This window comes from Maylandia zebra, linkage group LG1, assembly GCF_041146795.1.
Source record: "Maylandia zebra isolate NMK-2024a linkage group LG1, Mzebra_GT3a, whole genome shotgun sequence".
Classification (NCBI taxonomy): domain Eukaryota; kingdom Metazoa; phylum Chordata; class Actinopteri; order Cichliformes; family Cichlidae; genus Maylandia; species Maylandia zebra.
The window spans coordinates 42,508,072-42,520,801 of NC_135167.1; the positions used below are offsets into that span (position 1 = coordinate 42,508,072).

At 41.0% G+C, this 12,730-nt stretch overlaps 1 protein-coding gene across 4 annotated transcripts in view; it reads left to right on the forward strand.

The window, feature by feature from the left end:
* The window catches only part of shank2b (SH3 and multiple ankyrin repeat domains 2b), a 312,524-nt gene that overhangs the window by 147,637 nt on the left and 152,157 nt on the right, over positions 1-12,730 (forward strand). For all 4 annotated transcript variants that reach the window (XM_076886830.1, XM_076886835.1, XM_076886831.1 and 1 more), the window contains exon 9: positions 3,555-3,632. In XM_076886830.1, the coding sequence (XP_076742945.1) occupies positions 3,555-3,632 (78 nt within the window). The remainder of the gene's footprint in view (positions 1-3,554; positions 3,633-12,730) is intronic.

Here is a 12,730-nt window from a genome sequence, read left to right on the forward strand (position 1 = left end):
AATTTATTATTAACAATAATATAAAATTATGCACAAAAGGAATTACTAATGTAAAAAAGTGGTTTTATTTATATATGTTTATATATAAATATATGTCGTGGCCCCTAAAGACAAAGCACGTACAAACTCCAAAACACATTTCTAGCTTTAACTGAACTTCAAAACAGAGCTACTAGATCACTTAAATTACACAATTGAAAGCATAGGTGTATGGTTTGTGTATTTATACACAGGCACTCATATATATTCAAATAATTTAAACAAATGTTAATTTACCTGTTATTACCACACACCAAATCCGGTCGTTGGTACTTGCTGGCTTGTGTAGCCACTAGGTAACAAAAGCTCAACACTGCCCCCTAGCATCCTGGAGCACTTCTGTTGTCTTTTGTACGTGTTTTGAAGTTTGTATATGCTTTGTCTGTAGGGGCCACCGTAAATATACTTTTATTTATTCACTCCACATAAAATGTAATAAATAAATCATATAATACAAAAATCAACTATTCACATTTCAACTTTTAACTACCGTAATTGTCGGGCTATAAGCCGCTACTTTTTGCACAAGCTTTGAACCCTGTGGCTTTTAGTCAGGTGCGGCTTTTCTATGGATTGTCCATAATTTTTGTCATATCGTAAGATGATTTGTTTTGTGTGTTCCGCTGTTGTACGGCACTACGTTGCCTGGCGGAAGGATCGGGGTTCAAGAGTGGTATGTTAGTCACATGTCCGTCCGCCAGGCAACGTAGTGCCGTACGAAGTAGCGCGAAAAACAAACTTCAAAGTAGCGGTACGCGTTCAGCGGGAGGCGTGGATGATGAGCGGCGATAAACTTGCGAAAAGCAAGTTATGCCCAACTCCACCGGTGGAATCTGACAGCGTGGAAAAGTGTGAAAACATCCACGATCACCAACGGATTTCGAAGGGCTGGACTGCTGCATGATGGAGAGGAGGACACCGCCACGGCCCTTCTGAGGGTGTTCGACTCTGACACTGACAATGAGGATTTCTTTGGTTTTGAAAGTGACAACGAAGGAAAGAAGCTGAGAGTGGATGACGAAGCCATCCTGAGCCTGTTTGTATCCGACACTGGAGAAGAGGACTTTGGTGTTTTTAGTGCGCAGGAAGAAGAGAAAGATGGTGGTGAATGACTGACTTTTCTTCTTGTTAAAGCCGTGTCACTGCACCTGAGCTGAATCTATTTTTCTGGTGTGCTGTAGGCTACTGTTATGTACTACATGTGCAAATATGTACCCATAACTTGTTTTTCAAAATATTAATAAAAGGGGTGTGTCTCCAAACAGCCATCTCTTTCCTGACAATTCCCTTTGTGCATATTCTCTTACATATGATAAGTCAACATTGAAACACCTGCGGCTTTTAGTCAGGTGCGGCTAATGTATGTACAAAACAGGATTTTCCCCTGATTTTGGCTTGTGCGGCTAATATTCAGGTGCGCTTTGTAGTCCGGGAAATACGGTATTTAAATTTTCAGCTTTTTCCTTTTAAACAAATTTAAAGTGAAACAACACAAAACTCTGCAAACCACAACACAATTAAATATAAATTATAATATGAAAACAAAAAGAAGATGCATATTCTCTGTCATATGGGCCCGCATGAATTAACTTTCTGAATCCTTTATCATCCGCAAATGAAAGTAGTTGTGGATGATTACTATACCTTTCTAATGTGAAAACAAAAAACCTACGGCTCGCGATAAGGAGCCGGCTCGCGTCGTTCACGTCAAAGACCCGGCTCTAACAACCATTTCGTTCGCGACCGACACATCACTAGTCCACACCTCCAGACTTACAAACAGCTTCTTCCCCTGGGCCATTTGAACTGTTAGCATAAACTGAAGCCATGGTCTGAGTAACCTGAATCACTCAGGCCACTCACACACGGACGCTATGCAGACCAAGTCTTTTCTTTGCACTACTTCCAATCACTTTGCCACTATTTTGTACTCTAATGTGTAGCTTTCTCTTATTTTTGCATATATTTCTCCTGTTTGCTATTTATTTTAAGTATTTGTTACTTGAATTGAAAAGGAGGAGTAGAATCACCATTGTCAGAAAACAAATTCTGTATTCCTAACTCGTTTTTTGGTTTACTTATTTCTCTTTTTAAACTGTTGATGTTTTTTTGGTTTTTTTGCTTGAGGGTCCTGCACGGTACCTCTGTTGTCTCTCTTCTGGACACAGATCTATGATGTCATTCCTGAGATCTGCTGAAGCCACTCGGACAGTTTAGTGGTCACTTTAGTGTGGGTAACACTGTAGCCTTCACCTTCCACATCTCGAGCTTCTCACGTTCCCTCTTCCTGATGATGCTGACAGACAGAAAGAGAGAGAGCAATTGTTATTTGATTCTTTTGGTCGTCTCTCTATTTGTCGATGACAATAAAAATAAAGAATACTTCAGTCTCATCTCCTAAAACTGGGGATCTGGAAAAATAAAGATTGATAACATCTTCAGTGTCTGTGAAGCAGAGGGGGGTTATTTGGATCAATCTTTTTTTGGACTGTGATGCTGTGCATCATAAGTTTGTATTAATTGTCACTGCTGCTCGAGAGATGGATAGAACAGGTTCCAGTGCATAAATGAAAACCTAAAACCTAAGTGAGAATTCACCTTCATCTTCCTCACATGACAGGCGATGCAGAGTAAAAATCCATCGGTAGTTGAAGTTTCCATGGCATCCAAACTGCAACAAACGGGATTAGCTCAGAATTATTGACTTTCGACGTGACCTTTCTCACCATCCCTCTGCCTCCCCAGGCCGTACATCTGCTTCGTTCCTTGCTTCTGGTTGTCTTCTGATAGCCCTGCTTTCCTTCACAGCTCTAAAATGTACCACACGTACAGCTACATGTAAATTCAGCTTATATAGATGTTGTCGTGGGGTTACTACACACCAGATGGAAATGAGTAAAAATAGAACCCGTGCATGTCTTAAAATAAGAGGCTGAACGTCTAATCAGAGAAATATTTGTAATGCCGACTTTACAGTACAGATTATGCTTCTGTATCAGTATCTGTGTGACTGATTTTTCAACTCTCAATAGCTTATTGTGGATCTAAAAAAAGTATTTATATGCATGTGTGTGTGCTCAGTGCATGCGTGGTTGAGCACTTTGTGGGCGATTTGTGCAGCAGATTCAAACCCCTCAGCACTCTCCATCTCTGTTCTTCTCTCTCTCTTCCTCTCTCTCTTTTTGTTTTTCCATCTCTCTCTCACCCTCACTCCCTCTTTCTCTTTGAGTGGAGCCATAGAGACACTGAAGCTCCATTCCTGATAGGTATTAGATGTTCTTTTTCTTATTTCCTCCTGTATATCCCTGTGCAAGAGCCGGCATGCTCAGTCATTGATCAGGTCTTGCTCTATGCTTTTGGAAAATTCTGCTGATGTTACTGGAAGCTTAACCATCATCTTCTTATTTTTCTTTTTTTTGAAAAAGCAAAAGTAGGAGACTTTAAGGGTTCCAGTCTTGTCTTAGGGATGTTGTCAGCTGCTTCATTTGAGTGATTTTTCTCTTTTCCTTCCACAGGATAACTGTGCCAGAGTGCTGCTAGTTCGTGGAGCTGACAAGGAAGTAAAGAACTACAACAGCCAGAGTCCTTTTCAGGTAGTGTAAAAAAAAATCTTCAGTAGTGTTTGTGTGTAAGTGATTATGGAAGATTGATTCCAGCTTTCAGCCTGGGGAAACCGTCTTCAGAAGCAGCACATTTTTTTCATCCCATTTGTTACCATGGCAACGGTGCAACATGGTCAAGGTCAGCTGCAACCAGGGATGTAAATAGCTTTCTTGACAATATTCGATCATTTGTGATTAAACATTGTTAGGACAGAGCACAACCAAACCTCAGCATGCAGTGTAAAGTTTACCGTGTTTATTCATTTAGTTTCTTTTCTTTAAACTTGTAACTTCCACCAGGTCACCAGCAAACTCCTGGGTAGGCTTTACTATTAAACTGCATTTTAGCTGCACCTTAAAGGAAATCAGAAATTTTAAAATGTTACTCTTCGTACATTTTGGCCCTCTTCTCTTATTAGATTGCTATTTTCTTTTCTTTTTATTCGTATATGTGAATATTACAGACAACCCTAACCCTAAACAGATCTCTGGCAACCTGGCGCATGTTACTAGGTTAACTGGAGATCTTTAAATGTAATATGAAAATCAGCTAACTTTAACAAGCTCTGTCTGTGTTCCTCCAACTTATCCCTCAGTTCGTTCAATCAGTCACAAAGGTAAAACATTTAACCCCTTAATTTTCTCAAGACAGATGAAATGATTATCCTCCATAACATGGAGTGTATGTGCACAGCGGCTTGAGCTGGTATTCAAGCGCATGTGTATTTGTATGTTTCTGCTTGCAGTGTTTGAAGTGTATATGCCTTAGCAAGCAAATCCATAAAAAATCCCAAGAAGCAGTAAGAGTTGTCTAACTGGTATGTTTGACTCATAACCTACGCCCGAGTTATAAAATAGCCATATTCAGGCAGGCGTTTATGAAAGGCAGTCCCACAGGGTCCTCAGCTGTCCTCCAAAGCCACTCCAGTGGAGCGCTTTATTAGCGTGAGCACTTCAGAGGCAATGAGGCTGAGCCGAACGAAGTTTTTAGTCAGAGTTTGAGCTTTCAGCTAAGAAGCTTAGTTTGTAGCCTAGACTTTGGATTTAGCTGAGTTGCTGTTAATATGCAGTTTTTTCTCTATCTTTGTGATGCTTTTTTGTTTGTGTCTGCTTGTTTGTGTTGTTCATGTTGAAACAAACATGTAGAAAACCCTCACCCTGTGAGGAGATTTGGTACGGTGCAGGCAGGCAATAAATTGGCTGCATGACTTGAATAAATATGTTTTCGTGGACCAAGTATCCTAACTTTGAAGATGGCCTAGGGTTCCACTGAACGTGATGATTTTGATTTTTTTATGCCAGCAAAAACACCGAGTGAAGCTGTGTGTCTGTCAAGAACGAGCAGTGTCACAAACATGTGGTCTAGACTGTTTTGTCCATATTTGTGCTGTCGTTGCTTCTTTGCTTAGCTTTTTGCTGCAGAGAAGAAAGAAGTCATAAAATAAACTTTGTTTTTTAGCGCTTCAAACAATAAAATGGCTCACTGCAGCCATGGTCTGACTTTTTTTGTTTTGTTTTTTTCCTTTAATGGGTGGTTTTGTGTTTCTTCCTCTTTGTAGTGAATCCTGCTCGGGTTGTGCTTTGGTTCCCACAATCCTTCTGTCTGCATAGCCAAAGAGTTATGCAAATGGTCACCAACATAAGACCATAAATCCTTAGAATTTCAGGCACAAGACAAACATGGAGTAATACGGAGTTTGAAGCATTACTAGATGTGAAAACTCTCTGACTTATGTAACTCTGTTATGACAAGGCAGGCTTTTTTTATTTGTTTGCTAAGAATATGTATTTAGCCCGCACTCACTATCTCGATCAGATTACCTCTTGTGCTTTTCCTTTTTAAAGAACCTTCAAAATAGCAACCCATAGAGTATTTCCACTTAAATGGAGTCTGTTTTTCACACAGGGCTGTTAATGCTCCGGCTGCATCTAATCACTAAGAGAACATCAACAGTAGTCAGTATGGTAATATACTGGAGGCAGACAATATAAGAATCAAGCACAAAAACTAAGGAAATGGCATTTAGTTGATTTTTTCTTTCTTTGAACACTTTGGAGATGGTACTGGATCTCTCTCCAAATAATAATGCTGCAACATGAAGTTGCTCTGTGGCACGGGCCCTATCCAGATCAGTCAAGCGTGGCGTGCTTGGAGCAGACACCAACTGACCGCTCTAGCAGGGTCTGTGCTCACAGGTTCTAATCAGGCACCTGAGTGTGTGCACCTGGGCACCAGAAGCTCCAAACAAGAGTCCGTAGCAGAATAAACTTTTTGGCATTGGCGCAAACCACACACCTATCTCTGCTGCTCAACCAACAAATACGTTTTCCTCACAACGGTGGAAAGTAAACACACAATTTAGTAGGTATAGGGTTTATTTTCAAAAAGGATTTACTTATCCTTTTTGTTAAATTTATGGTAAATGGCCTGTATTTATATAGCGCTTTTCTAGTCCCTAAGGACCCCAAAGCGCTTTACATATCCAGTCACCCACCCATTCACACACACATTCACACACTGGTGATGGCAGCTACATTGTAGCCACAGCCACCCTGGGGCGCACTGACAGAGGCGAGGCTGCCGGACACTGGCGCCACCGGGCCCTCTGACCACCACCAGTAGGCAACGGGTGAAGTGTCTTGCCCAAGGACACAACGACCGAGACTGTCCAAGCCGGGGCTCGAACTGGCAACCTTCCGATTACAAGGCGAACTCCCAACTCTTGAGCCACGAAATTTATCACATAATCACAGTGCAGTTTGACTGTTTGGAGATTTTTTTTCCTTTCCTTTTGTCTTTTGAGAAGATAAACCAATGGATCTATCAGCTTACATTAAAACTGACCAGCCAGCTACTTACTAGGGGAAAATCTGTGTTTTTCTTTACAGAGCTGAGTGCAAAAAACTGGAAAAGCAAGCGGCCACATCTTAGTAGTTATTATATAAGTTTAATCCTTAGTTCAATTCAAACCTGTGATTATAAAAAAATTACCTCACCTACAGTTGTGATTAATTGTGTAGTAGGCTGTTTGTCTCTGCTGTGTGTTGGACATTTTAACATGGAGCTCTGTAGGGGTGACTCAGAGGTGAAGCAAGCCTCACGTGGCCGAGGCACTGCAGTTTTTGACACATGCCTTAGTTTTTCTCGAGGTCACTGGTTGCTGTTGGAGACTGACTACACCAATGCTTAGCCTTGGACAGTATTTTCTATCAGCATCATCCAATCAAATATTGCCTAACTCGGGTTACAGCTGGAATGTTTGGAAAATCTATGCCAAACACCGAAGTTGATCCTGAGAAATATATATGCGGGGGAAAAAACCTAAAACTAAATATTTGGGGTTTGCAGAACAGTGACATGAGCTGTTCTCAGCATTAGCCAATACATCAGACAAACCTCTTGTGTAGCTAATACACTAAGTCTCATGTGATTGTATTTGGCGACTTTGTTTAATAGCAGCATGATATCATGCTTCCTCAGCTGTCAGGTTTTGGTGTAATTCCTTCAGAGCTCCAGAGCTAGAATTTTTTCTGTAGCTTTCCAGCAGATATCAGGAAAACATACAGGCAGAAATCTGTTGTAAAAGCAGTTTCTCTTCTGACAGCAGGCTTAACAGTAAAACAACAAGCAGCCACTAGACATGTTGGACTCTCACTTGTTGTCAAGTGGAAAAAATTCACTCTCTTGCTCTTACTATCTTTATCATTATTGCACTCTCCACCTACACATGAAGCCAAGAGCTAAATCAAACAAGTTTATGCTTGTTTTCTGGCCAGCAGACATCTGGGAAACTGAAGGAGAAATATTAGTACATCAGAGGCATAAAGCAACATCGCATTAACTATAGCACATGACCTCGGGAAACAAAAAGCAGGTCAAACTTATTACAAGCACAAAACTATATGATAAGAGTTCTAAAACGTACTTGGGCACCTAAAGTCTCATGTGTTTAAATGGGCATAAATCTGCAGCTGTAACGTCCTGATTACGTCCTGGCTGTAGCTCAGGAGGTAGAGCATCTGTTTAGACCCACTGGCTGCTTCTGGAGTGTCGGTGTCGCTGTCCCAGAAGCATCCACATTGCAGTTCCTCTAAGGGTCACGAGCCAAAAGTACATCGATACTCATCCATCCATTTTCTACTCATCCAGTTCAGGGTCGCGGGGGGCTGGAGAGGTGTGGTGCTCCCTGAATAGGTTGCTAGTCACCGTAGACATCCGTAGGAAAATGTCCACCTTTATAGCATTAAAGGCCATATTTACAACCTGGCATTTATGCGTAGTTCTTGGATAAACTATTTGGATGCTGTAATAAGAGGTACAGACAGCCCAGAGTCCAGCAAAATTCTGGTATCTAATTAGTCTGTTACTTAGCACTAATTAGCAGGTGTGTGTTTGGCTCAGAGTCAGAGTTCATCCTTTCCTGCCTCTTTTATGAAACTAACTTTGGCCTTCAATACAGGAAAGTCATTATCACAGACTGTGTAAAATATGGATGTAGACAGACAGTGTTGGGAAGGTTACTTTTAAAATGTATTCCACTACAGATTACAGATTACATGCCCCAAAATGTATTTTGTAACGTATTCCATTACGTTACTCAATGAGAGTAACGTATTCTGAATACTTTGAATTACTTAATATATTATCATGCCTTTTACAACATGAATGTCCTATTGCTGTGTGATTTATTACTGAAGGTTACTCTCCACACCAACACCAACTAGATGTTTAAATCTTAATATAAATGAGTAACAGTAGGTGGACTTTAGGTAAGGCTGCACTTTTTGCAGCGATCTCATATAGAAAACTATTCCTCGCGTATATAAAACAGGTCCGCGGCTCCGAACCGTAGTAAAGGGACCTCTGGCTGATACGTCGGGTTCGTGTCGGGCTCATAGCTGAAAACTAGCTTTACTTTGCTAGCGAGAGACAGAGAGAGGCGTTGAAAGGCTGCTGCAACGGAACTTTTTGTTTCGGAGGAAAACACGAACACAGTGTACAGTCGAGTCTTAACAGCTTACTTACAGCTGGGCTCGTCAGGCTGCAGTGGTTATTATTATATTTACATGCTTCCAGCTCCCGTTTCTGCTCGGTGACAGCTCGTACTTTTCCACTCTCCCTCCTCGCTCACAGACACATCACGGGTATGGCCGTCCATTCTCCCTGCAGCACGGACTACACTGCCTATTGCCTTCATATTAAATCATTTTTTGAATAATAAATTTTCACCTGATTATGCTGCTGCAAGTAGAGGTGACTTGGGCCGTGAGATTGAGACACAGGCATTAGATCCTCTTATTGCGTGTTTTGTTTGGGTTTCCACCAGCGTGGAATCACCAAAAACAGAGCGAGCATAGCCTAACATATGAAACAGGAAAAGACCGCCGTGTAATCCATGTATTTCAACAAAGTAACTGTATTCTGAATACCACCTTTTTAAACGGTAACTGTAACAGAATACAGTTACTCATGTTTTGTATTTTAAATACGTAACACATGTATTCTGTTACCCCCCAACACTGTAGACAGCAAAGTCCTGTTGTGAAGAATCAAGCCGATGTCAAACCTATACGTGCATCTCACTAGAGAGGCCTGTTTGTCAATTCAGCAAAGGGATGTGCTTGAAAACATCATCATTAGGTGCCAAATTAACAACTGGAAAGTGCAAGTGTTAATAACTACTGATTGCTATAGTTGAATGAGGCGTGCTTACGTTGTGCCTCCGCTGCTGCTGCATGTGCTCTTAATTTGAACACTGTGTGGGTGTTCTGTGGTCGTGCCATTTGATAATATCATTTGTCAGTTCTGTGTGTGTGTGTGTGTGTGTGTGTGTGTGTGTGTGTACCATATTTCTGTCTCTTCAATCTGACCTGTGCCCAGCTGTAACCTTTTCACGCGCTCTGTAAAACCTCATTTCTTTTATCTTTTCATTTTCTTCACATTCGTTATCTTTCTTTTGCACGTTCTTTCTAGGCCAGTCTTTTAATCTAATTCCCCTCTTCACTCCTTATTATTTTCAGTCTATTTTGTATGCCCTTCCTCCTCACCTATTTCCTGTTCACCATGCCCCCACACATTCTCTTATGCACCCTTAGCACAGACTGTAAAGCACACATGGTTTTGTGACCTCTGCTGTAAATTATAGCTACCATTTACTCTAAGAATATAATGGGATTGCACATGCTCTGATGGAGGCCACTGTGACAAAACCTTTTTCACATTTGTTGACATGTCCTGAATGATTTGGTGAAACAGAGTTGTCGTCTTATTCCTGAAAGTTTGTGTTCGTGCTGCCTTTTTAAACTGGCATTACTGGAATTTGGTTTACGGCCAGATGAATGAATACATTGGGAAGATTCATGCTTTCATTTAGCAAGAGTCATAAACACCTTCCTGCTTTCCTTTGGGTGCAATTTGCCCGGTTTGATGGATAATCATGACATGATGGTCACTGATATCAACAGTTATCTGTTTTCACAACAGTATTAACTAAAACTTGCAATTAGATGATAACATTCCAAGCGCTGTATGTTCCTCTGTGGGAATTAATAGCAAAATCATAACTGATGTAATTTGTATTAGTTCTCAGTGGAAAAGCTCAATAAACTCAGTGTATACTGCCCAGCACACCAAAAACACTCAGTTTGAGGGTGGGTGAGTAGAGTGGAAGCAGCTAACGAGCCTGATATTACCCTTAGAGTAGATCAAAAACAGTGCTAACGAGAGTGAAGATTAGACAGAAATGTAACTATAAATTAATGTTGCTGTTTATCTGCTGGATGATTGAAAGTAAATCTATCAAAACTTGAAATCACCTGCAGCTCTCAGGCTAAGTAAACCATTTTATCCTTTTAACCACCATGAGCTGTGTTTCATGTGTACCTTATGTTTGAATATGGATTTAATGTGTTAGTTAGCTGAACTAACAGCAACACTGACTAAAGCCAGTCTAGCTATTGTCCCTGTTTTATGTGAAGCTTATCTAATCCTGCTGAACTACATGGTTTTATCATCTGTAGTCATACTTTCTAAACACCCCTAAATCTTATATTTGACCCCTTTAGCAACATTTTGCACACATCCACAGCCCTCTGCTATAATGTTGTTACTGTAGGTGTAGCCAGTAAAATAATAAAGAAGCATGTTGCAGATGGCACAGGTTGTAAAACGATGTATTTTAAATTAAAGCCATGATGGTCGAGTAAATCTTAACAAGTTGTTTTCTTGCCCAAAACCAGCTAAGATGATGCCCAGTGCATTTAAATTTACCCCTGAAGCATGTCCCTGTGGAACCCAACCCATGTGGGGGAATGGCAGACAGACCCACACAGCCCACAGTGGGCCTCAGTGAGGTAGCCTGTAGTTTGGTCTCCTCACACTAAGCAGAGAGGGGCCCAGATGTGGGCCACACTGCTGGGGCCCCACCCAGGCCTCCCCCAGGCTCACAGAGGACTCATGAGCTAGCCCCACAGTGTGGGGACAAATGTGCCCCTTATTGTATAACCACACCACTCGAAGAAAAGAAAAGAAAAGAAAGAAAGACAGCTCCTCTCATTAGCCATGCTCTTAATCACACAGGGTTACTATAGTGCTGTGTTTAACGTATTTGCCTCCTTCATGATTTCTTAGTCTTTTTCTCCATATTAGTATCAGATCATCAAAGATAGTTTGTTTGTAAATGCAAAATGCACGTCTTAAATGATTATTTCATTTATTAAGGGAGGGAGGCAATCCAAACATGTCCATGAAAATCTAATTGTCCCTTGTTAAATCATGAATTAATTGTCATTAACCAAACTTTCTGGAAAGCTAAGTTCAGTTTCAGGCCTCATAACTGTCACATATGTTAAATCACAAAATCACTTAAATAGAAGCTGCTTTTCTAATCCAGTAAACAACAGTGAGAGCCATCATCCACAAATATTATAGTGAACTTTCCCAGGAGTGATGAAAGAACTCAGGCCAACATCTAAAAATCCGGAGGTCTCACTTGCTTCAGTAAAGGTCATTTATGAGCATCATAAACCGCTTTGATGCTTCTGGGTCCATAATTAATGGTCACCTGAAAAACTGCTCTCCTGAATCCTGAAGGTGAATGTCGGGCCATCACTTTGTGCCCTGAAGCTTAAGATCACTTGTGTTATGTAGCAGAACATTGATTGTAAACACACCAGCAAGTCCACGTCTGAATGGCTCAAAAAGACAAAACAAATGAGCCTTTTGGAGCGGCCTCATCAAAGTCCAGACTCAAATCAGATTGAAATGCTTTGGCATTTCCTTCAACAGGCCGTTTGTGTTTGAAAACCCTGCAATGTGGCTGAATTAAAACAATTCTGCAAGAAGAGTGGGCCAAAATTCCTCCACAACAAGACTCAATGCCAGTTCTCTTGAACGCTTGATTGCGGTTTTAGCTGCCAAGGCTGGCCCAATCATTTATTAGGTTTAGGAGACAAGTACTTTTCACACAGGGCCAGGTAGGTTTGGATAACATGTAACCTGCTGCACTGTGTAGCCATTTGTCCTGAAAGGAAAAAGAGTCAGCTCCTATCCAACAAATTAATCTTGAAATGGACGATGGCCTGATATCTTTCACTTCCTGAATTCTTTTGCTGTAAATCAATAAAAATCCTTCCTACTTCAGGTTCGAATAGATCACCTTCTCTCAGCCTCATATTTCTGACACTACACTGAAGTATCTTCTGGGGTTTCATCTTCTCCACAATAGTCATACTTCCCTGTATGGTCTTTAATTATTATAAATAATGTGCAAACATGCCTGTGTTAGCACACGATGGATAGGTGTGGATGAACTGTGGGGCTGTGTGGACAGGGCAAACCCCGGGCAGGCGTGCCTACATATGGCCAACAGCTTTCTAGATGGGTTTTCTAAAAGCAAGCCACCATGGAAAACTGTGAGAGGCGTCCTGAGGGGTGAAACTATTTAAAACCAGGCTTTAGTATGTTGAAAGTAAAAATATGTGAAGTCCAATAACGTTTTACTACAAGCAGACTAACATTAACAACATATTGTTACTATTAGTCTGGATGGAGTTGGATGCAAACATCAATGCATCTGTCTTAGCATTAT